Source organism: the organism of the source record quoted next, unplaced genomic scaffold, assembly GCF_019419815.1.
Source record: "Pyrus x bretschneideri cultivar Hongxiangsu unplaced genomic scaffold, Pyrus_bretschneideri_v1 Contig19, whole genome shotgun sequence".
Classification (NCBI taxonomy): Eukaryota; Viridiplantae; Streptophyta; class Magnoliopsida; order Rosales; family Rosaceae; genus Pyrus; species Pyrus x bretschneideri.
In genome coordinates this window covers 4,942,123-4,965,006 of record NW_025999490.1, presented here as the reverse complement: position 1 = coordinate 4,965,006, position 22,884 = coordinate 4,942,123, and the positions used below count along the sequence as shown (strand labels likewise).

The 22,884-nt window shown below is 38.6% G+C and overlaps 3 protein-coding genes and 1 pseudogene across 7 annotated transcripts; all 4 read left to right on the top strand.

Annotated features, from left to right (window-relative positions):
- On the top strand, positions 1 to 9,333 carry LOC103928431 (mediator of RNA polymerase II transcription subunit 16). 5 transcript variants are annotated; one of them, XM_009337508.3, is made up of 17 exons: positions 1 to 494; positions 1,221 to 1,289; positions 1,626 to 1,714; positions 2,143 to 2,255; positions 2,427 to 2,528; positions 2,774 to 2,864; positions 2,980 to 3,576; positions 4,034 to 4,652; positions 4,742 to 4,821; positions 5,000 to 5,082; positions 5,879 to 6,115; positions 6,497 to 6,659; positions 6,968 to 7,485; positions 7,709 to 7,885; positions 8,116 to 8,493; positions 8,580 to 8,755; positions 8,956 to 9,333. In XM_009337508.3, the coding sequence occupies exons 1-16, from the start codon at positions 244 to 246 to the stop codon at positions 8,724 to 8,726; spliced, it is 3,714 nt and encodes a 1,237-aa protein (XP_009335783.1). In that variant the 5' UTR covers positions 1 to 243; the 3' UTR covers positions 8,727 to 8,755; positions 8,956 to 9,333. The 5 variants fall into 5 exon arrangements, with proteins under 5 accessions (XP_009335783.1, XP_048438293.1, XP_048438294.1 ...); XM_048582336.1 differs by lacking the exon at positions 1 to 494 and adding an exon at positions 784 to 1,091; XM_048582337.1 differs by lacking the exon at positions 1 to 494 and having other exon boundaries at positions 1,274 to 1,289; positions 2,166 to 2,255.
- Positions 9,334 to 10,605: 1,272 nt separating this feature from the next.
- LOC103928281 (trafficking protein particle complex subunit 13) lies at positions 10,606 to 14,272 on the top strand. The gene is made up of 12 exons (XM_009337402.3): positions 10,606 to 10,931; positions 11,008 to 11,092; positions 11,200 to 11,330; positions 11,413 to 11,515; positions 11,637 to 11,651; positions 11,975 to 12,120; positions 12,216 to 12,405; positions 12,609 to 12,683; positions 12,905 to 13,021; positions 13,403 to 13,447; positions 13,663 to 13,761; positions 13,884 to 14,272. Exons 1-12 carry the CDS (start codon positions 10,621 to 10,623, stop codon positions 13,902 to 13,904), a joined length of 1,338 nt encoding a protein of 445 aa, XP_009335677.2. The 5' UTR covers positions 10,606 to 10,620; the 3' UTR covers positions 13,905 to 14,272.
- A 2,088-nt stretch (positions 14,273 to 16,360) lies between these two features.
- Positions 16,361 to 20,599, top strand: LOC125476354 (disease resistance protein RPV1-like). Its single transcript, XM_048582343.1, has 5 exons — positions 16,361 to 16,531; positions 16,724 to 17,718; positions 18,090 to 19,179; positions 19,296 to 19,574; positions 19,681 to 20,599. The coding sequence occupies exons 2-5, from the start codon at positions 17,222 to 17,224 to the stop codon at positions 20,491 to 20,493; spliced, it is 2,679 nt and encodes an 892-aa protein (XP_048438300.1). The 5' UTR covers positions 16,361 to 16,531; positions 16,724 to 17,221; the 3' UTR covers positions 20,494 to 20,599.
- Positions 20,600 to 20,700: 101 nt separating this feature from the next.
- On the top strand, positions 20,701 to 22,814 carry LOC125476355 (annotated as a pseudogene).
- The last annotated feature ends 70 nt before the right edge of the window (positions 22,815 to 22,884 follow it).

The window sequence follows — 22,884 nt, the reverse complement described above, 5'->3', positions numbered from 1 at the left end:
AAACCCGCCCTCAAAAGCAAAAACAGAAAACAAAAATTCAATCTTCCAATCCAGTCTCTCTCTCTCTCTCTCTCTCTCAACATTTTCAAACATACACACCAACCCCACTACTCTCTCTCTCTCTCTCTCTCTCTCTACAAAGTGATACCTGTCGCCTTCAATTATAACTTTCCACCACTCACATTCTTCTCTCTCTCTGCTTTGTGATTCGTTGTATATATAATTTTTTAGGGTTTAGGGGTAATGAGTCAAGTGAAGGACTCTGACGACGAGCCTGTGGCTCATTCCCTTGAGAGCGACAAGCCCGAAACGGGGAGTATTGAGAGCATTGGAGGAGGGGGAGAAGACGAAGAGGAAGAGCCGGTGGACGAGCCCGACGATCCCATGGAGGAAGACGCAGTCAACCCCGCCGCCGTCTTCTGCATCAGGCTCAAGCAGCCCAGGTCCAATTTGCAGCACAAGATGAGCGTCCCCGAGCTTTGTCGCAATTTTAGGTAAATTTTGAAATTCGAGCTCCAGTCTGTTAGGTTTTGAGTTTTGTTCATTGAATTATGCTTCTTTTTATTGGGGGTGATTGCAGTGTGTTTAGATTTTGGTTTCGAAGCGGTACTACAAATATAAAGAGAATATTTGTATCGGTTTGAGCTTTGTAGTTGTGTGTTAAAGGAGAAAAATTCAAAATTTTCTGAAATGAAACAAGAAATTGTTGTTATATAGTGTATACGAGATGGGAAGGAGAGAAAAGTTGACTTTGAAATGTGGAGAGAGAAGGATTGATATTGGGGGATTCTACGGCGGGTGGTTCCAAAATTTTAGGTCTTTATTGATCTAGTTACGCCATTGCTCTATGAACCGTTGCCAATCAATAACTTTCTATGATGTGAATAAAGGTGGACATGATAATTTTTTTGCGCTGGATAATGGCTGCTTCATTCTTACAACTCAGGAGAACTTACCTCCTCTCTTCACTTTGTAATTCAATCGTTAGTTTTAATACTAATTTCCTGCCTTAGTCTGAGAGGTGTATGAGTTATCAGATTTGTGATGGTCAAGGTAACTAGAACTCTGGAAACGAGAAGTATAAAGGAAAGGTAGTTGGAATAGATATTACTTCCTTAATACCATGATACTGCTAAATTGTCCTGGCCATCTTACATTTATGTTTTAAGTTACGTACAGAAGATTTGGCTTTATGTGTAGTCTTTTTGTTGTTTCTCCAGTGCTGTTGCATGGTGCGGGAAGCTGAATGCCATCGCTTGTGCATCAGAAACTTGTGCAAGTATTCCAAGGTTAGTATTGCTTGTTTGTGATAATAGGCGTGATTATGGAACCTGGCATTTATTTTTCTTAGTTGGACCTCAGAAAGCACTATGAAAAGAAAAGGATGAATCCTTATAGAATGTTAAGAATTGTAGTTACTTTTCAAAATAGAACATCTTCCCTCCCTTCGTATTGGATCCAAATGGATCATCAAGGAATCTCTAGAGTGTAAAAACCAGGCAGCCTGGTTGGTGGGCACTAAGCTTGCTTAAGTTTGGCCTATATTTTATTTTATTTTCTCCCTATTAATTAGTTACATTTGTGTACAGTTATGACAATTCTTTTTGTTATGGATTTTTCTGTAGTTCTAATGCAAATGCACCTTTTTGGATTCCCATTCATATTGTGATACCAGAGAGACCAACTGAGTGTGCAGTGTTCAATGTCAATGCAGGTACTTAGATGATTTATTTGCTTTTACAAGAGCCTTTGGTTCTTTAGATTCTTTGCCTAAGTTTTCTTCACTGCAACTTATGCAGTGAATAGCTTGATTATTAACTATGAAGGCTTTATAATTCTCTTTTGACTTGCTTAATGCCAATATGTTTTTGCTATGAACATCTACATATGTCAAATTCTTTTCCTCTCTTGCATACGAAGTTGTTTTTTAGCATCTGCGGTCAATAGTTATTACCTGCTAGTTCATTAGGTGTTCAAATCCAATCTCATTTGGATGACAATTCCCTCCTGAGAGTTGGCATATGTTTTTGCTTGTCTTTTTCATTCGATGCTAGGTTAGGAAGACCTTTGATGTTTTGCTTTTGCTTTCCTAAATGTTGGTTATAATTCTGTGAACCAAGATGGTTTTGAATGATTTTTCAGATTCTCCTCGTGATTCTGTTCAGTTTATTGAATGGTCTCCTGCTTCTTGCCCTCGTGCCTTACTAATTGCCAATTTCCATGGGAGAGTAACGATCTGGACTCAGCCTTCTCAAGTAAGCTAGACTTGTTGTACTGATTTCTTCTTATGTAGATAACTTTTCCCCTTGCAAGCTTTTGATGTGGCTTTTCCACTAACAGCTAAATTGCAATAATCTTGGCCAATTATCCTTTTTATTTTATTTTATAAATATTAAGAAATGTTTATATTTGATCTATCTGTTTAGGGGCCAACTAATCTCGTACGCGATGCCAGCCGCTGGCAACGAGAGTATGAATGGCAGCAGGATATTGCAGTTGTTACAAAGTGGCTGTCAGGAGTGTCCCCAGTAAGCAATTTTGTTGTCTGCTACTCATTTGGTTTTTAAAGATATTTTTGTGTTTCTTGTTCTGCCCATCTGAATGTATTTTGTTCTTTGAAAGGTAACATTTTAGCTTGCTTATTGTTTATATGAACATCACAGTTTATGTCTGCTGGTGTGACTGCAGTATCTTTTTTTCAGATGATGTTGATGGTTAATGTTTTTTTTGATCTTTTTTATTTTTAATTTTTTTTAAATTTTTTATGAACCAGTATAGGTGGCTTTCCTCAAAATCAAGTACATCCTCTAATGCAAAGTCAACTTTTGAAGAAAAATTTCTTTCACAGCAGTCTCAAAATTCAGGTTTTTTTCCTTCATTGCAACCTCTCTTAATTTCAAGTTTCCTTATATTCCCCTTTTTTCATTATAGAATGTATGAACGGTGGTATCTGATGCAATATTTTGTTATTTGTTTCAGCTAGGTGGCCCAGTTTTCTGTGCGTCTGTTCTGTTTTCTCTTCAGGCTCTATTCAGCTTCATTGGTCCCAGTATCCTCCTAATCAGACTAGTGCTGCACCAAAGTGGTTTCAAACAAGCAAGGGACTCTTGGGTGCTGGGCCTAGTGGGATCATGGCAGCTGATGCTATCATAACAGGCAGTGGTGCCATGCATGTCGCTGGCGTTCCAATTGTAAACCCATCTACGGTTGTTGTTTGGGAGGTCGCCCCTGGCCTAGGAAATGGATTTCATGCAACTCCAAAGATTAGCACAAGTGATGGGGTCCCACCTTCAATGAATCCACCCAATTGGGCAGGTTTTTCCCCTTTGGCTGCATATTTGTTTAGCTGGCAAGATTATCTATTATCTGAAGCAAAGCAAGGGCGAAAGCAGACAGATCCAGATTTCAGTGATACTGTACCACTTCATTGCTCTCCAGTTTCTAATTTTTCAGCATATGTGAGTCCCGAGTCTGCATCTCAATCTGCAACTACCACTACATGGGGATCTGGAGTTACTGCGGTTGCCTTTGATCCAACCCGTGGTGGTTCTGTCATAGCTGTTGTCATAGTTGAGGGTACTAATTGTCTTCTTCCTTGAAAACCTTTTTTTTCTCTATTATTTGTGTTTGGAATTCAATTGCAAGTTGTTGGTGTAACGAAGCATGCATCTATTTGTTTATTTGTTAATCTTTTCTAATCCAGATGTACTTTTTCCCCAAAAAATTTCTCAGAAAATTGGTTTGTTAGAGTTGTAATTTTGAACAACATAAACCAGTGTGTCATTGTTTCTCGTTTTCGTACAATCTTTGTTTCCATACTTCTTTGTTCTTGTTGAGTGGTAGTCTTATGTATTTTCTCACCTTTTAAAAAGTACTTTTTCCGCTTTATTATTGCAGGACCTTTTGAATGGACCTCCTTGCCATCTTTTCTGCCTTCTGCTTACTGTTTTTTTTTTTTTCCTGATTAGAAACTAAGTTTGCTTAGAAATACGTCTGAACTATGGTAGTTGCATGAATTGATTCATGAGTGCAGGACAATACATGTCTCCTTATGATCCAGATGAGGGTCCATCAATTACAGGATGGAGAGTGCAACGCTGGGAATCATCACTTCAGCCTGTTGTTCTTCACCAAATATTTGGAAATCCTACTTCCAGTTTTGGTGGGCAGGCACCAATGCAAACTGTTTGGCTATCCAAAGTGGACACAAGCATACAACCAACTAATGATTTTAAAAGTCACCAAGCAGCAGCGACAACAGCAACCACTGATGCAAGGAAGACTCCTGATTCTGGCATAGAGAAAGTAAAACGAGTCAGTTTTGATCCTTTTGACCTGCCAAGTGATGTTAGAACACTTGCTCGAATAGTGTATTCTGCTCATGGTGGTGAGATTGCTGTTGCTTTCCTCCGGGGTGGGGTTCACATCTTCTCTGGTCCGAACTTTGCACCTGTTGATAACTACCAGATTAACGTTGGATCTGCAATTGCTGCCCCTGCCTTCTCGTCGACAAGCTGCTGCTCAGCTTCTGTTTGGCATGATAGTGGTAAGGACCGTACAGTTTTAAAAATAATACGTGTTCTTCCTCCTGCTGTTCCAAGCAGCCAAGTGAAGGCAAACTCGTCAACCTGGGAACGGGCCATTGCCGAAAGGTACTTCTTGCACCTTGATAAACCTTGAATCCCTGAAATGAGTTTTTATGGATGTTTAAGTTATGACAGATTGATGGTCATCATGGCAGGTTTTGGTGGAGTCTTTTGGTTGGGGTTGATTGGTGGGATGCTGTTGGCTGTACACAGAGTGCTGCTGAGGATGGCATTGGTAATAATTTTGGATTCTTTTTGGTGGTATTGTTGTGTGACTGATAAATAGCAAAGTAGTTCTTGAAAATTTAGGAAACAAATGATAGGTCTCCAATCCATTATAAATGTGTTTTATAGAAAAATTCTTCGTAAATGATGTGCACAACCTTCTGATTGTGGTTTTTTGTTTGTTGCAGTTTCTCTGAACAGTGTCATTGCAGTACTGGATGCAGATTTTCATTCTCTTCCTTCTACTCAGCACAGACAACAGTATGGTCCTGTAAGTTTTTAGCTATGGCGCAGATTTTTCAGGATGCTTATAGATTTTCTTGTACGTAAATGACAATTAGGCCAAAAGGTGTCATTTTAGTGAAATTATTTGCTGCATTTTCCAATGTTATAAATCTTGATGCATTAACATTTTATTACTCAATCTCAGAGATATTTTGTTCATAATTACTCTAGTTGGCGCCTATAGAATTTTGATAAAATTTTTCAGATATGATGTACTATATTTTGTTTGTGCAAGTAGTGATATATGCTGAATTTTAAATGAATTCATGACCCATAATTTTTTTCTTATATGACTGGCCTGGTGGTGGTAGTGTTGAAAATTCTTATCTGAAATTTAAAAGAAAAAGAAAAAGGACTTTTGCTGTTAAAGCCAATTGACAGTACAAGTAAGAGATGTTGACAGTTCTACTTGCCAAGCAAAAGATCACCTAGATGGCCTCCCTGTTTCCCATGTTGGAGATTGTAATTGTAAAAGTATCTTGGCGTGTCATATAAGAAAAGTTGTTTCAGAATATTTTAAGACAGATTGCACGGGAAACTGACTAAAATGGGAAATGGCTAGATTATAATTAGAAGCTGAAGCATTGCGCATGACTTTTTGGCCTAAAGACTCAAGTTTTCAATCAATGTTTCATGCTGTTGCATGGCACATATGTTATCCTTTTCTATTCCTGTTTTTAGGTTCAGCCTTTCAGGACAGGGTATCGTTGCAGCTTCAGTTTCACATCTTTGTTGACTACTTTTGGTGATTGACTCAGAAAATTATATCTGTTTTGATGCAGAATCTCGACAGGATAAAGTGCAGGCTACTGGAAGGTACAAATGCACAAGAAGTTAGGGCGATGGTTCTAGACATGCAAGCGCGGTTGTTGCTTGATATGCTTGGGAAGGGAATAGAATCAGCATTAATAAATCCATCTGCTTTGGTACCAGAGCCGTGGCAGGCATCTGGCGAAATGTTATCAGGCATTGATCCTGAAGCAATGGCTGTTGAACCAGCACTAGTTCCACATATTCAGGTTTTCTGTTGATTGTTAAACTTCATAAACTTATGTTTTCTCTTGTTGAGAGTTATGTGCTGGAAAATGATCACGTTTGACAAACGATTGGTGGTTTCTTGCATTTTAATTGGTGGTTTTTGCCATATGTATTTTAAATATAGTCAACAATGTGGGATCCAGTCATATAGGTGCATGATTGTGGGTTATGCCCTTGCCCACATTTCTATGAAATAAATAATAGAAAGACTAGTAATGCGCTAGTTTGGGCTTCTAAATCCCAAGTATGGATATGGAGATGGTTAGTTGAACCTTCCTCCAGTCAGCTCACGTGTGCTGGGATATTGTTTGTTTATGATTTTTCTTCAAATCTCACTTGCCTAATCTATCCACATAACACAGGCTTACGTCGACGCAGTTCTTGATTTAGCTTCACATTTCATCACTCGCTTGCGGCGCTATGCAAGTTTTTGTCGCACACTGGCGAGCCATGCTGGAGCTGGCAGCAATCGCAATATGGTGGCTAGTCCTACCCAAAGTTCGGCTTCTCCTGCAACCAGTCAGGGTCAGTATGCATTCTTCTACTCTTTTTGGAAACCAAAGATGTTTTTTCTAGAGTTGGATTCAGATGCAAAAGAAGTTTGAAAAAAAAAAAAATCGCGTTGAAATAATGGTTTACATCAGGATTGACCAGATATGGTTGTTCTAAATCCCAAAACCATTTGGAAGTTAGACTTACTCAGGAGGTGTTTGCTGATTATTTATGTTAGGAGAATCGGACATCATTCAAATTTTTTATTTATATATTTATTTCTTATTTTGCATTGTCTGCAATGCAGTATTTCTTTGACAACGTAGTGCTACGTTTTTCAGGGGGTCAAAGTGGAACACCAACATCAACAGGAAACACCCAGATGCAAGCTTGGGTTCAGGGTGCAATTGCAAAGATTAGTAGCACCTCTGATGGAGTTTCCAATTCAGCTCCAAACCCCATTAGTGGACCGTCCTCCTTCATGCCAATAAGTATCAATACAGGAACATTTCCTGGCACACCTGCCGTTAGGCTAATTGGGGATTGCCATTTCCTTCATAGGCTATGCCAGCTTTTGCTTTTCTGTTTTTTCTTTCGGCGAGCTCAACTACCCCGTTTCTCTGGGGGAGCACAGAGAAATACTGATGCAAATATGCAAAAGCCACAGCCTGGCGCATCTGGAAAGGCGGAGGAGGTCAGTTCTGTTTCTGCAAAATCATCTACAACCATGGTCAGACCGGAGGAGGGTCAGGTAGCTCGGCCCGGTCAGATGCCTGGAGCAAAAGGAGTTGAAGAAGGACCTGCTGGAAGGTCAAGATTGGGTGCTGGAAATGCTGGTCAGGGTTACACTTTTGAGGAGGTAGAAATCAATGCTCTCTTCCAAGATCTCTCACAAAATATTACATGTTGCCTTAGTTGTCCCTATCTGGTTTAAATCATTTGATTTGTGAACTGTGAATGGGATTTTCAATCTTAATGTCTCATTTTTGGACATTTTCAATTAATTGGATAATTCCGTTAATCAAAGAAAATTGATAAGCAGAAGGTAGAATGACATAATGCATTCTGTTGCTGTCCTGCAGGTGAAAGTCCTTTTCCTCATCCTTATGGATCTTTGCCGGCGAACAGCAAGCCTGGCACATTCATTGCCAGTTTCTCAGGTGGGAAGCAACAACATTCAGGTTCGGCTGCATTATATCGATGGCAATTATACTGTACTTCCGGAGGTTGTTGAAGCATCCCTTGGCCCTCATATGCAGGTATGGTTGTATTTCCTAAAATACCACTCATGATGATGGGAGTTGCACGGATTCTGCTCTTGTTAATAATGCTGCTAAACTCAATGCCTGCAACTTTATTCTGTCAGAGGATTAACTTTCTTGTTTACTGGTTGTTTAAAATTCTGTACAGTAATTTTAGTTAATTTTTTAGTGTCAATTACAATCTGAAATCTCACAGTTACAATCTTTTTAACTGATTGGCTATACAGAATATGCCCCGGCCTAGAGGTGCAGATGCTGCTGGTCTGTTACTCCGAGAGTTAGAACTCCACCCTCCAGCCGAAGAGTGGCATAGGCGCAATATGTATGGTGGGCCTTGGTCTGATTCAGATGATATGGATCCTCAAGATGATACCCCCAAGCTATGTAATTCTTCAGACCCACCTGATTCCGGATCTTTGGAAAGTTGTGATGTTTATTATGGAGCCCATGGCCTGTGGCCAAGGAAGCGCAGGATGTCTGAAAGAGATGCAGCTTTTGGCCTAAACACTTCAGTGGGTCTGGGGGCATATCTTGGTATAATGGGATCACGGAGAGATGTTGTTACTGCCGTATGGAAGACTGGTCTAGAAGGGGTTTGGTACAAGGTTTGATATGAAAAGCCCATGCTTTTTGTTTCCCCATCTTAATAGTGTGATTCTTTGAATCTTATTTTCTACTCGTGTGCATGCAGTGCATAAGATGTTTGCGGCAGACTTCAGCTTTTGCTTCCTCAGGTGCTACTACTCCAGCGAATCAAACTGGGCGGGAGACTTGGTGGATCAGCCGCTGGGCTTATTGCTGTCCTATGTGTGGCGGAACATGGGTTCGAGTTGTATAGATGACTGAACTGACTGTACTATTAATTAGGTGAGTTCCTAATCCTTTTACACATGCATAAACCGTTGCTGATCATTGACAGAGTGGTATTGCTGATAGTTGACGACTGAGTCATATGCTGTGCATATTGGTTAAACTTTTTGTCTTGTTTTCAAAAATGCTTCGGAAAGCTCTCCATATCTCTGCATCTGCTGCCGAGTTTTCATTCTTATAGGGTTTCTATTTTGCAGGTTGTAAATTCTTGCCCTGATCACCTTGATGGATCCATTTGACCTGTAGTGAGAACATAACTTATGACACGCATGTACAAATGTTAATAGCTACCGCTGGGGAACGTTGTTGAGACGGTAGCCTCGGCAAAATCCTATCGTGAATTTTCGTTCCTACGGGACTGAAAGTCTCGTTTGATTTATTAGGTTGCTAGTTTTGTATTTTTAACAGTAGAGTACTAATAACATGAACTTTGCCGTTCTTCCGGGCGTGGGGGGTGTCAAGTCAGGTGGGTTGGTAGGGTTTCTGTATTGTCTGTTGTAAATTTTTTGAAGCAGATCGACATATTACTCTCTTTTTTCCTAGTCATAATTAATAAAGCATCATATTTCAAGTCATTACAAAATCTAACCATATGAATAATTTGATGCAATTTTAGTTACTTAAAATGACAAATGCCTTTCCACTCCTAATAGCATTGAGACATTTGATACGATTTTGTGTAATTCTTATTAGTTGGTGTTAGGGTGTGTAGAAAGGTTTTTGTTACTTGGAAAATTAAGTGACATAAATAAGTCAGAGTGTGTGAAAGGAGGAAAAGTGTACGGCATTCAACTCCATTTAGCTATTTTTGGAAGAGGATACTCTGCGGATCCACTTTGTGGGGTTTCTAAGGATTTCCACATTCTAGCCGTTTATCGTACATTGTGCGGTTGATTTTAGTCAGATACTATTTATATTTAATTTTAAATAAAAAAATTCAAATGATTTCTAATCACACGATGCATGATGAATGGTTAAGAAGTGAGGATCCTTCGGATCCATGCAGATCCAAATTTGCTATTTTCATCTAGCACTTAGGAAGTAGGTTATATGTGTCTACTAACCAACTTTTAGTCTAGTTATAGTTCGCTTTTAAATTTTTTGAACAATTTGTAGTTTAGACTCCATAGATGTGCTCACTTATCATCCAGCTTCTAGCTTTGTTAACGAGGGTTAGTTGTGTTGGTAAGGATCATTTTGTTTGCTAAACCAAGACTTGGCTCGAATCTCGTTGTCGGAATTCTCCGTTGGTGAGCAATCCCTCTTACTCCTTTTGCATCAAAGAGACTTGTCTTTGGTAATCTAACCTACCAAATAGCCTAACTTTTAAAATAATTTTCACCATTCAGTTTCTTAGAGTGAATCTTAGAGTCAAATCTTCACCCTTCATTTTTTAAACTACTAATGTAGTCTCCTATTGAAGAAACATTGCTTATTCTAGTGATAGTTCGTTTTTTAGGTTGGAACACTTTAAAAGTGAATTTCAGATGTGTCTTACGCATTTATTAACTAACTTTTATTCTAAACGTAATGTTCTTTTGAATATATTATATACTAACTAGTTCTTAATGTAATGATATTTCTCTTTTTCAATACTGAAACAATTTAGTATCAAGTTCAAATCTCACCTCCACTTTTCAATCCAAGAAAAGTAAACATTTACATACGTGTCTCGTTAAAATACATTTTACCGCCATCATATTTATTTACCGGAGTTTCTGAAGTGGTAAAAAGTTAAAACGATGAGGAGTTACTGTTAACACAACAAAAGCCGTTGAAAAAGGTGTTACTGATTTCAGAAGCGCGAAAATTCGGTTAATCTCGACGGACGCCGGCGAATAGACGACGACGAGGAAACAGCGATGAGCAGCGGTCAAGGTGGACCCCACTCCCTGGCCTTCCGGGTGATGAGGCTGTGCAAGCCCTCATTCCAGGTGGACCCCATTCCCCTCCTTCTCGACCCCGCCGATCTCGTCGTCGGCGAGGACATTTTCGACGACCCGATGGCAGCCGCGCAACTCCCCCGCCTCCTCGACGTCCACGACTCCTTGAACCCCTCCTCATCCGCCTCCTCTGACTCCTCGGATCTCACCTACCGCACCCGTTTCCTCCTCCACCACCCCTCCGACTCCATTGGCCTCTCTGGCCTCCTCGTCCTCCCCCAAGCCTTCGGGTCTCTCTCTCTCCCTCCCTCCCTCCTTACCCACATTTTAATTTCTTGATTTGTTAATAAAGTTGTGATTTTGCAGAGCAATATACTTAGGGGAGACATTTTGTAGCTATATTAGCATCAATAACAGCTCCAATTTCGAAGTCAAGGACATTATAATCAAGGTTTTAATCTCAAATTCTTGGACTTTATTTTCCGTTATTCCCTAATTATTCGATGTTGAATTAATTCACTGCAATTTTTAATCTTTTGTTAATTTTGCTAATTGCAGTCGGAAATGCAAACAGAAGGGCAGAGACTTGTGCTGCTGGACACGTCAAATTCGCCAGTTGAATCCATACGTGCAGGCGGCCGTTATGACTTCATTGTTGAACATGATGTCAAGGAACTCGGAGCTCACACGTAAGCTCTCTTCCTCAGGCCTCGAAACTCATGTTTTATGATTTTGTTGTTTGTTTATGTTAAGGTTGTGGAATCTCTTTAGGTTGGTTTGCACTGCATTGTACTATGACGGTGATGGTGAGCGTAAATATCTACCACAGTTCTTCAAATTCATTGTTTCCAATCCGCTTTCTGTCAGGACGAAGGTATTTTCCTTGCACACGCCGTGGAATTTGCATGTGCAATTCAAATTTTCAATTCACATGTGTGAAACAACCGCATTTAGTTAATCCTACTAAAACTAACAATTTGACTTTGATTTTTCAGGTCCTCGTTGTAAAGGTACGTTGAAGTTCATTTGATTATTGATTCTAAGTTTGTAAGTTCCATCTTTTGGATACATATACAAGTTACATTGCTTTTTTCATATCTGTTGTGTTTAAATATATATTAATGATTTTCACCGGAAACATCAACATGTATTAATACGCCACACTGGATCAAACACTAGACGTAGTGTCTCGTATGTGTTCTACGGAGGCCACAGCATGTGCTTCATTGAATGGCATTCCTCTACTAGGATTTAATTATATTCTCTGCAGACTGTGATCTTGTTGATAACCTGTAAGAAATTAGCCTCCTATGATAAATGCATTCTATCACAGGAACTCACGCTTTTAGAAGCTTGCATCGAAAATCATACCAAGTCAAATCTTTTTATGGAACAAGTTGAGTTTGAGCCTGCTCAGCATTGGAGTGCAAAAATCCTAAAATCAGACGAACACCATTCCGAAAAGAATTCTCAAACAAGGTACAATATAGTTTGTATTCTGTCGAATTTTGTTCTTTTCTTGATGTTCCTCTTTCTTTTGTTGTTCATATTCTTTTGTTTTTTGTTGATGGTAGAGAGATATTTAAGCCACCAATTCTCATCAAATCTGGCGGAGGAATTCATAACTATCTTTATCAGTTAATATCACATGATTCTGCCCACGGGAAAGTTGAGCGAAGCAATATTCTTGGTAAACTTCAGATAACATGGCGCACTAATCTGGGCGAACCTGGTCGCCTACAAACACAGCAAATTATGGGAACTGTGAGTGTTCATTTTTGAACATTAATATGGTTTGATTTTACAATTTTAACTTTTACAATATTGTTAGTTTTATTTCGACTAGGCAGGGAATTTAGAGTGCTTTACTAATTGTTGTGTTTTGCATATATTATGAGAGATGTAAGTTCAACATGCTAGAGTTTAAAGTGGTATTAAACTTATATTCTTGATATACTCTTCTGCAGCCCATAACACGAAAGGATGTTGAGTTGCATGTTGTGGAGGTGCCATCTGCCATCAAGTTGGAAAGACCCTTTTCGGTAATTTTCATTCTTTTTGGTGTCTTATATATCCCTTGTCCATTAGATTACTGCAGCTTGATTGTCTATGTAGATTCACCAATAGAGGTTTTTAGTGACCGTTGGACTTCGTACTTTGCAGTTCACCCTGTATATACGTCTTGTTTCTGTCATTCTTCAGTTAATAGAAGTCACTGACTAATGCAATTATTTGGAACTGAGCAAGTAAAAACTTCGTGCAGCTACACTTGAATTTAGCAAATGAGACAGATGAGGAACTTGGCCCTTTCGAAGTTTGGTTATCACAAGATGATTCACGTGAGGAGAAGGTGGTTGTGATTAATGGTCTTCAAACTGTGGTAATGCTTTAAATCAGGTTTCAGATTTTGATTTTGATACGTATGCCCCAAGTTTATAACATTTGTCATTTTATGCTGTCCCAAAGTCTGCTTCTATATACAATTTTAGATGCTATCATAGTAATATCTTGTCCAAGCCTTTGTTATAGGGTTCGTCGGTGCCTTTGTTTCATTTTCGACTGCTTATAGTGACCTCAATATTTTAACAGACCCAGTATACTCTCTGAACTTTGTGATCCGTCAGTTAGATTACATAAGTTTACTTGATGAAAGATAAATTAGGAACCAAGGATTCCATATTTGAACTCATACTGTTAAATTCAAAATATTTAGCATCTCACTTGTTATATTACTAATTTATGAATTTGAATCCACAAACAGGTTTTGCCAAGGGTTGAGGCGTTTGGTTCCACAAATTTCAATCTGGTACGGAGAATAATTTGACGAGCACCTTATAGATTCAGTTTAAACATCTTCGGTAAATGATAATCACAATGGAGATGATGCTCTCTAAACCCCGCAACCAATGTAACCAGTCATCTTCAACAATATAACATTGAGATTATTACCGTAAAAACAATTTGCCTTTCATAATTTCATCTGTCTGAGTATTTTCTTAGAGTAGCTGTTTTCTAATGCAGAATCTGATTGCCACTAAACTCGGAGTTCAGAGGATCACGGGCATTACTGTGTTTAACATAAGAGAGAAAAAGTCATACGACCCTTTGCCAGATATGGAGGTTAGTCTCTTTTGGATAAAACATTTGCGAATTGTGCTAAAATAGTTGGTGCCATCTAAACTACAACTCTTAATGCTTTTGGTTTTCATTCTATTCTGATCAACCTTCCGCACTTGTTGCAGATTTTTGTGGATCTCGACTAATCTATGCTTAGGTTTTACCGGTTTTGCTTCCCGTCTTGTGAGGGGATTATCAAACATGGAGCAGACGCCATGATCTGTCTCTTCAATGAGCTTTAATCAAGTTCAAGTCCTATTACTGGTTGATATTTACCCTCCTCCGGCTTTCGATGACTTGCTTCGGTAATCTCTTCCTTCCCTAACCAAGCATTTGACGGTTTGATTACATTTAGGAACTATTGTATAGTTGTAAGATTAGAAAGACCGAAAACGTGCTTCACATCTAGTTGTGACTTGCGATGAAACGCGCGTAGTCTAAAAGGAAATTACAGATTTCTGATACATTTGCTTGGAAACTATTGTTACATCAGACGAACTCCATTTTTTCTCTCCCTCCATTTCTTGGAAACTTGCGATGAAACTATTGTTTCGATTCTTGATGCTGGTGAATCACATAATGGTGGCTAGAGAGGCTGAAATGCCTCTGTAGATCTTCTTGGCCTCCGGAAGGGTGAACTGTCGTGACTTTGCAACCAGCTTGTCTTTTTTTTTTTTTTTTTTAAAACAAAAAAAAAAAACAGTTCATTTCTGCCGGCATGTTTAGTTGTTTACCCACATTTCTCTTGACAAGTAACAAATAACAATGGGAAAGGAAAGACAACAAACGTATATCTTGAAAAGTAACAAATAACATTGACGAAGGAAGAATAACAAACATACAACGACCGGAATGGAGACAATTTCCATGAAAAGTTATGTGAAATGTGGTAAACGGGGCCGGAGTGGGGACTTCGGTTTGTGATAGATTAAGAAAGAAATTGGCTAGATACTTCTAGGTAGATCAAATGAATCAAAGAAAACTCAATAAACAAATAAACAATGAAAAAGAAGTGCGTGGAAATCATTCACATAGCCATTGGGGTATATAGGCCACACATAAAACCACATTTTATGGGTTGTTACTTGTTATACAATCCTTTCTTAAAATAATATTCATTTTCTTGGTAAAATGTCACATGAATTAAAACTTCGGAGAAACAACTCTTACTGTTCTTTATATGTAGACACTCATACAAAAAGGAGAAGAAATCACAGGGAATACGTACACGAATTGAAATTAAACCAAATAAAAATGACAGCTCCAGATAATTATTCTTAACCGTTAAAATGTAAATAAGTTTCTCTCTTTCATATTAAGCTTTTTTCATTTTAAAATCGAAAAAACAAAACCCACATATTTATGAGATGTATTCAATTGAGATTTTGAGAGATTTTAATTCTTTTAATGAATATAGGATATTCAATCAGGATTTTAAGGAAATCTTTGAAATTCAAGATGTATTCAATTAGAATTTTAAGATAGTTTATTAAAATTCTTAGAAATTCGGATGTATTTAATTAGGATTTTAAAGAAATTTATTGTATTAAATTAGAAATTGATTTTAAAAAATTTGAGAAAGTTGAGGAATTAGATGGAATTAGAGAGATTTCATAATGTATTTTAAGCATCCACAAATCTCACATCTTCCCATAAGATTTCGAAGGAATTGAATCAAAATTTTATATGAAATCTCTACAAATCAATTAAACTCCATAAAAATCCATAGATTTCTAAATCCATTAAAGTTTCTTAAATTCTCAATTGAATACACCCCTCTTAAATAACCATGTGAGTCTTACCCTCAAATCAAGCAACTGAAAAAAACGAAAGGGTAAGTAACAAAGCTCAAAAATGTCATAAACAGGATAAAAATGGGCAAAAAAACATACAAACTCTGTCGCTAACCCTCTTAGCACCAATCAGAACCCCAATCCCAGGCAAAACCGCAAATCAGTTTAAAAACAAACAACTCCAAACAATTGATATCACAATGAAAGAAACCTAAAGTGCTGCCCTTTTTTTTCACCGATGAAAAAAATACCACGACGATTGAACAAAAATTTGGGAGCAGCAGAAGAAAAAATGAAGAGCAAAACGAAATTACTTCTGAGAACGACACAGAAATGAAAAGCCGGGAAGTAAAAAAGCGGACAAACCCAAAAAAGAAGAACGCATCAATCATCGACATCTGTCAGCAATGATACATGCCTTGTCACCAAAAATTAATTGAAAAACACAACCAACAAAATATCTGGAACATGGAAGAAAAAAAGGGTAGAAAAGGAAAGAGAGAGAAACAAATGCTGAGATTATCCATCACAAAAAAATAATTAAAAAATACTCATCACACACAACAATGCAAACTGTAGCATATTATTATATTTCGTAGTTTGTCGTTTTGAATGGATAATACAAACCGAATCCTACTCGTCCAAACCCAACCTTCACTCCTTAACTCTCTCTCTTGACCTCCACTCTTTCACTCTCTTCCCCCTTTACCTTCACGCTACATCCGGTCTTCTATTTTTCTTTAAGAAAAAACTAATGAAAATGATTTGAAATTTTGAGTTTAAATGATAAGTACAAAATAAAAGATAAAGTAAAGAGTACAAGATTAATTTTTAATGTAAAAATATAATTTTTCGTTAAAATAACAATAACGTAAATTTTTCGTTAAAACTCTATTTTTCTTTTTGTATTTGACAACTTCCTCTGCATTGGACGATCAATACAGCCACCTCTGCTTCCTTCCACTTCTCTCTTCATTAAGGTAATCTTCTTGTCTTCTTCAAGTAATCTTGATGTGGTAAAGTCTGTTTGTAGCTTCAATTTGTTTTTAATTTGGGCATTTGAATTCTACGGTTTTGGATATGGGGTTTTCAGTTTCGTGTTACATTTTGTTTGAAATTTGGAGTTTTTAATCATATGGTTGTTCTATAATTCGTTTATTTCCTCCTCGAAGCTAGCAGATCCGAGCTCCTTCGCCTACTCCTCAAAGTCTCCCTGTGAAATCGGGACTTGCAGCCAAGCACGGAGAGCCGATACAACAATCAGAGGTTTCAAAACGACAATCCGCGTAGGAGATTTGGGAAATACCGAACTGTACCGAAATCCGGAAAAATTTTCGAAAATCCTGAAATTTCGGTTCGCCGGGTTTCAAAATCTTGTTCCGAAAATTTTCGGTTTGGAATTTGAAATACCATTTTTGGTTTGGGATCCCATACCGAACCAGCCCTCTTCAGTCAACTGCACGGCGTATATTTGTGGCGGGGTTTATTAATTGTAAGAAGAAGAAAGTAGTTCCGCCAGAAAATGAAGGAAATGGACAACTGGTCGAGCTTAGGGAAGCTGTAAATCATGGTGCTGGTTTTAGTGTCCTACCACTTCGCCCATCGCAATTCCGGTCGTCTTTGATCTCCTCATATTCCTGCTTTGCTCCCTCGGCCTTGTCTTTCGGCAAATGGATATCTCCGTCCCCTATAAAGCCTCGTCCTCGTCCCCTTCCTCAAAAGGTTGGCTTTACAATGTGTTCATAAGCTTCAGAGGCGAAGACACACGTAAAAACTTCACGGGCCACCTTTATGAAGCATTGACAAGGGCCGGAATCAACGCTTTTATTGACGACGAAGAACTAAAAAAGGGAGAAGATTTAAAAACCAAATTTGAGCGAGCAATCCAAGGTTCTAAGATCTCTATCATCGTCTTCTCTAGACAGTATGCAAACTCCAGCTGGTGCCTCGAGGAGCTGGTTAAGATCATGGAGTGTAGAAGAACGCTGGGGCGGTTAGTTTTGCCGATATTCTATGACGTTGATCCTTCGCATGTCAGGAAACAGACTGACAGTTTTGGAAAATTGTTTCTCGAACATATAGATGAAAAGAAGGTAGAGAGGTGGAGAACTGCTCTTACTGAAGCTTCGAATTTGTCAGGCTGGAATCTCAGAAACACTTTGGACGGGTACTTACTAGTTTCTTCTTTTATGAATTAAGGCTTTAACGCACCTTTGCTTGTCAGTCTCATGTATTATTTTTCTTAGTCCTCTGTTAATAAAATCATACGATAAAGCTTAAACTATTAAGGCTACACTAATCACAGCAGGGAAGCCGCGGGCGAATGGCTGTGTAGGGAAGGGAGGCTGTTTTTGTTTGTTTGTGTTTCTTTTTTAAATTTAAATTTAATTGATGTTTGCTAAGTTTAAACACAACACCTCAAAGAAAACTGTCTTAATTAAAATCTCTAGTCATGATAAGTAATTTTGTGTATTAGTTCAATGTCGTCTTATAGTTGTATAACAATCTTCGTTTTGCTTCTCACTTGACTATTGCCAGGCATGAAGCAAAGTTTATCAGGATGATTACTGAGGAAGTCACTAGGAAGCTAAACAACACATACTTAGACGTAGCACCCTACCAAGTCGGACTAGATTCTCGAGTGCAAGATATCAGTAATTATTTATGCATCGGAGATTCGGATGATGTTCGCATGATTGGAATTTTGGGCATGGGTGGAATAGGTAAAACAACGATTGCTAAGGCCATTTATAACAAATTTTGTGAAAGGTTTGAAGGTAAATGTTTCCTTGAAAAAGTGAGGGAAAAGAAACTAGAAAAATTGCAAAGACAACTTCTTTCTGATATCTTGCAAATGACCAAGACAGAGGTAAGCAGTGTTGCTGCAGGGACCGCCTTGGTAGGGGAAAGATTTCGACGCTTAAGGGTACTTGTCATAGTTGATGATGTAGATGATGCGAAGCAACTACGTGAATTAGCTGGAAATTGCCACTATTTTGGCCCGGGGAGCAGAATCATCATCACAACTAGAATTGAACGTGTGCTAAAAGAATTTGCAATTGATGAGATATATCGGGAGAAAGGAATGGACCGAGAAGAAGCTCTTGAGCTCCTAAGTTGGCATGCTTTCAGAAGTAGTTGTTGTCCTAGTCAATATCTTGTGCTCGCTAAAGAAGTTGTCAATTACTGTGGAGGATTGCCGCTGGCTCTTGAAGTTTTAGGATCTACTCTTTTCAAACGAAGTGTAGATGAATGGAGAAGTATATTGGATGAATTGAAAATGATTCCTCGTGGAGAAATTCAGGCACAACTGAAAATAAGCTACGATGGGCTAAATGATAATTACAAGAGGCGGATATTCCTCGATATAGCTTGTTTTTATATCGGAATGGACAAGAACGATGTCATACAAATCTTGGATGGTTGTGGCTTTTATGCAACAACAGGAATCGAGGTCCTCCTTGACCGGTGCCTTGTAACTATTGGTAGAAAAAACAAGATTATGATGCATGATTTGCTTCGAGACATGGGCAGAGATATTGTGCATACAGAAAATCCCGATTTCCCCGGAGAACAAAGTAGATTGTGGCGTCCTGAAGATGTAAATGATGTATTGATAGACAAATCTGTAAGTACTTTCCCAATTGAACTTTATGTTAAACGTGTAAGCATATGTAAGTTAGTAATTGAACTTTTTTTTCGTGCAAAGCCTTCTCTTATTTGGAGTCTGTTTTCGGATAGCAGGGAACTGAAAAAGTTGAAGGGCTGGCTTTGGATTTGCCAAGTGTTAAAGAGATTAGTTTCAGTACTGAGGCATTTAGAAATATGAAGAGACTGAGATTGCTCCAACTAAACTACGTTCGGCTCGCTGGGGGATACCAATGTCTTTCCAAAAAATTAAGATGGCTGTGCTGGCATGGATTCCCATTGGAGTTCATACCAATAGAACTGTGTCAACCAAACATAGTCGCTATCGACATGCGGTACAACAGCCTCAAACAAGTTCTTTGTGAGTCTTCTGGGGTAAGTACAATGCGTAACCTGAACCAAATTAGGAATTATTTTTATGCTCTCTTTTATCTTCTTTTTGGATTTTAAATTTTTATTTCAATTTGGTTTTGCCTAACAGTTGCTTAATAAGTTGAAGATTCTGAATCTCAGCCACTCCCACAATCTAACACAATCTCCAGACTTTTCGAAACTCCCAAATCTTGAGAAATTGATACTCAAAGACTGTAAGAGGTTGGTTAAAGTTCACAAGTCCATCGGAGATCTCAAGAGTCTTGTGTTGGTGAATTTGAAAGACTGTAAAATGCTTAAGGCTCTCCCAAGGAGTTTCTACAAGTTGAAATCTGTCAAAACTCTTGTTCTCGATGGTTGTTCAGGATTCCGAAGCTTGTCTGAGCACTTGGGAAAAATGGCATCATTGGTCACTCTTTTTGCTGATGGGACGGCCATAAAAAAAGTACCACGTTCCATCGTACGATTGGAGAAGCTCGAGTGCTTATCTTTGAGTTACTTGAAGTGTCCTTTGCGGCTACCTTCCTTACGAGGCTTACGCTCTTTAAGAGACTTAATTTTGGTGGACAACAATTTAGAGGAAGTGCCTAATGATATTGGGAGTAGTCTACCTTGTTTACAGAGCTTACGTCTAGATAAGAATAATTTTCGGAGCCTTCCAAGCCTCAGTGGCCTCTCCATGCTTCATGCGCTATTCTTGATTGGTTGCAGAAACCTTGTCGAGATCACAGATTTACCAAAAAGTTTGGATATCCTGGAGATAGAAGACTGCTTTGCATTAGTAAGAATGCCAGATTTTTCAGGCATGCGGACACATGTGTATCTTGATTGCCCCAAACTCATTGAGTATCCAGCCTTGGACAGCGCGTTAAACTCATTGAGTTTGCACACCACCCCCCTTCACCTCCCGAGAAATTATTAGATGGTACCGTATCGTCACGTCAGCTCGTGATACTTCCATTCAAATTTTGACGTGTGTGTAGTTTTCACAGCTGGATTTAAAAGCTTTTTTCAGTTTGGAAACAAAATTAAAAAATATTCCCAGCAACCACCCCTTTCGCCAAAACCCCAATTCCCCACCACCACCATGACTCACTGCCATCAATTGACATGGCTGCCTTCCCTCAGAGAAATCACCTCCAATGTAATAAAAATGATTCCCCAGGCCCCCTTCAAAAGTTAATTGCACCTTCAACATCCAGCAATCATTCCTCTACAAAAATGGAGTCGTGCCGATTTCAACACCGAGAAAGCGAGCCTCATGAAAGGTACAAGCCCCACATTTCAAGCGGCCTAAGTTTTCTTCGGATTCTTTGCCTAAGTTTTCTTCACTGCAACTGATTCAGTGAATAGCTTGATAATTAACTATGAAGGCTTTATAATTCTCTTTGGATTTGCTTAATGCCAATATGCTTTTGCTATGAAGTTATGAACATCTACAATGTGTCAAATTTCTTTTTCTTTCCAAGCAACTCTTGCATACGAAGTTGTTTTTTAGCATCCGCAGTCCAATAGTTATTACCTTGTAGTTCATCAAGTGTTCAAATCCTATCTCATTTGGATGACAATTCCCCAAACATTGGAAGAAGTTTCCTGGCAGTTGGCATATATTTTTGCATGTATTTTTCATCCAATGCTAGGTTAGGAAGACCTTTGATGTTTTGCTTTCCTAAATGTTGGTTCTAATTCTGTGAACCATGATAGTTTTGAATACATTTTGTAGATTCTCCTCGTGATTCTGTTCAGTTTATTGAATGGTCTCCTACTTCTTGCCCTCGTGCCTTACTAATTGCCAATTTCCATGGGAGAGCAACGATCTGGACTCAGCCTTCTCAAGTAAGCTAGACTACTTGTACTGATTTCTTCTTATGCAGATGACATTTCCCCTTGCAAGCTTTTGATGTGGCCTTTCCAGTAAAAGTGAAATTGCAATAATCTTGGCCAATTTTTCCTTTTTATTTTATTTTATAATATGATGAAATGTTTATATTTGATCTATCTGCTTAGGGGCCAGCTAATCTCGTACACGATGCCAGCCGCTGGCAACGAGAGCATGAATGGCAGCAGGATATTGCAGTTGTTACAAAGTGGCTGTCAGGAGTGTCCCCAGTAAGCAATTTTGTTGTATGCTACTCATCTGGTTTTAAAAGATATGTTTGTGCTTCTTGTTCTGCCCATCTGAATGTACTTTGTTCTTTGAAATGTAACATATTAGATTGCTTATTGTTTATATGAAGATCGCATTTTATTTCTGCTGGTGTGACTGCAGTACGTATCCTTTTTCAGATGATCTTGATGGTTAATGATTTTTTTAATCTTTTTTTTTTTTATGAACCAGTATAAGTTGCTTTCCTCAAAATCAAGTACATCCTCCAATGGAAAGTCAACTTTTGAAGAAAAATCTCTTTCACAGCAGTCTCAAAATTCAGGTTTTTTTTCCCTTCATTGCAACGTCTCTTAATTTCAAGTTATCTTATTTTCCATTTTATTTCTGCTGGTGTTCGATTGGTATCTGATGCAATATTTTGTTATTTGTTTCAGCTCGGTGGCCCAGTTTTCTGTGCGTTTGTTCTGTTTTCTGTTCAGGCTCTATTCAGCTTCATTGGTCCCAGTATCCTCCTAATCAGACGAGTGCTGCACCAAAGTGGTTTCAAACAAGCAAGGGACTCTTGGGTGCTGGGCCTAGTGGGGATCATGGCAGCTGATGCTATCATAACAGACAGTGGTGCCATGCATATGTCGCAGGCGTTCCAATTGTAAACCCATCTACTGTTGTTGTTTGGGAGGTCACTCCTGGCCTAGGAAATGGATTTCGCACAACTCCAAAGATTAGCACAACTAATGGGGTCCCACCTTCAATAAATCCACCCATTTGGGCAGGGTTTTCCCCTTTGGCTGCATATTTGTTTAGCTGGCAAGATCATCTATTATCTGAAGCAAACCAACGGCGAAAGCAGACGGATCAAGACTTCAGTGACACTGTACCGCTTCACTGCTCTCTAGTTTCTAAGTTTTCGGCATATCTGAGTCCCGAGGCTGCATCTCAATCTGCAACTACCACTACATGGGGATCTGGAGTCTTTTCTAATCCAGATGTACATTTTCCCAAACAAAATCTCCGAAAGTTAGAGTCTTAATCTTTTCTAAACAAGTGCGTCATTATTTCTCGTTTCCATACTCTATTTGTTTATTTGTTTATCTTTACCTTACCTTTGATTCTGGTGTAATATCGGAGTTTTATTCTATCTGGCCTGTTAGGTAACGACAACCCTTTTTTTTTCCTGATAAGAAAATAAGTTTTCTTAGAAATACG

What these genes read in the sequence shown, in the direction of transcription:
- LOC103928431 (XM_009337508.3), top strand. Translation starts at nt 244, where the DNA reads ATGAGTCAAGTGAAGGACTCTGACGACGAGCCTGTGGCTCATTCCCTT. An exon ending in GAACGGGCCATTGCCGAAAG is followed by an intron (nt 4,653 to 4,741) that starts GTACTTCTTGCA and finishes TCATCATGGCAG; the next exon opens with GTTTTGGTGGAGTCTTTTGG. An exon ending in TGCTGCTGAGGATGGCATTG is followed by an intron (nt 4,822 to 4,999) that starts GTAATAATTTTG and finishes TGTTTGTTGCAG; the next exon opens with TTTCTCTGAACAGTGTCATT.
- LOC103928281 (XM_009337402.3), top strand. Translation starts at nt 10,621, where the DNA reads ATGAGCAGCGGTCAAGGTGGACCCCACTCCCTGGCCTTCCGGGTGATG. An exon ending in GTCCTCCCCCAAGCCTTCGG is followed by an intron (nt 10,932 to 11,007) that starts GTCTCTCTCTCT and finishes GTGATTTTGCAG; the next exon opens with AGCAATATACTTAGGGGAGA. An exon ending in AGTTGGAAAGACCCTTTTCG is followed by an intron (nt 12,684 to 12,904) that starts GTAATTTTCATT and finishes AACTTCGTGCAG; the next exon opens with CTACACTTGAATTTAGCAAA.
- LOC125476354 (XM_048582343.1), top strand. Translation starts at nt 17,222, where the DNA reads ATGGATATCTCCGTCCCCTATAAAGCCTCGTCCTCGTCCCCTTCCTCA. An exon ending in CTCAGAAACACTTTGGACGG is followed by an intron (nt 17,719 to 18,089) that starts GTACTTACTAGT and finishes GACTATTGCCAG; the next exon opens with GCATGAAGCAAAGTTTATCA. An exon ending in TTCTTTGTGAGTCTTCTGGG is followed by an intron (nt 19,575 to 19,680) that starts GTAAGTACAATG and finishes TTTGCCTAACAG; the next exon opens with TTGCTTAATAAGTTGAAGAT.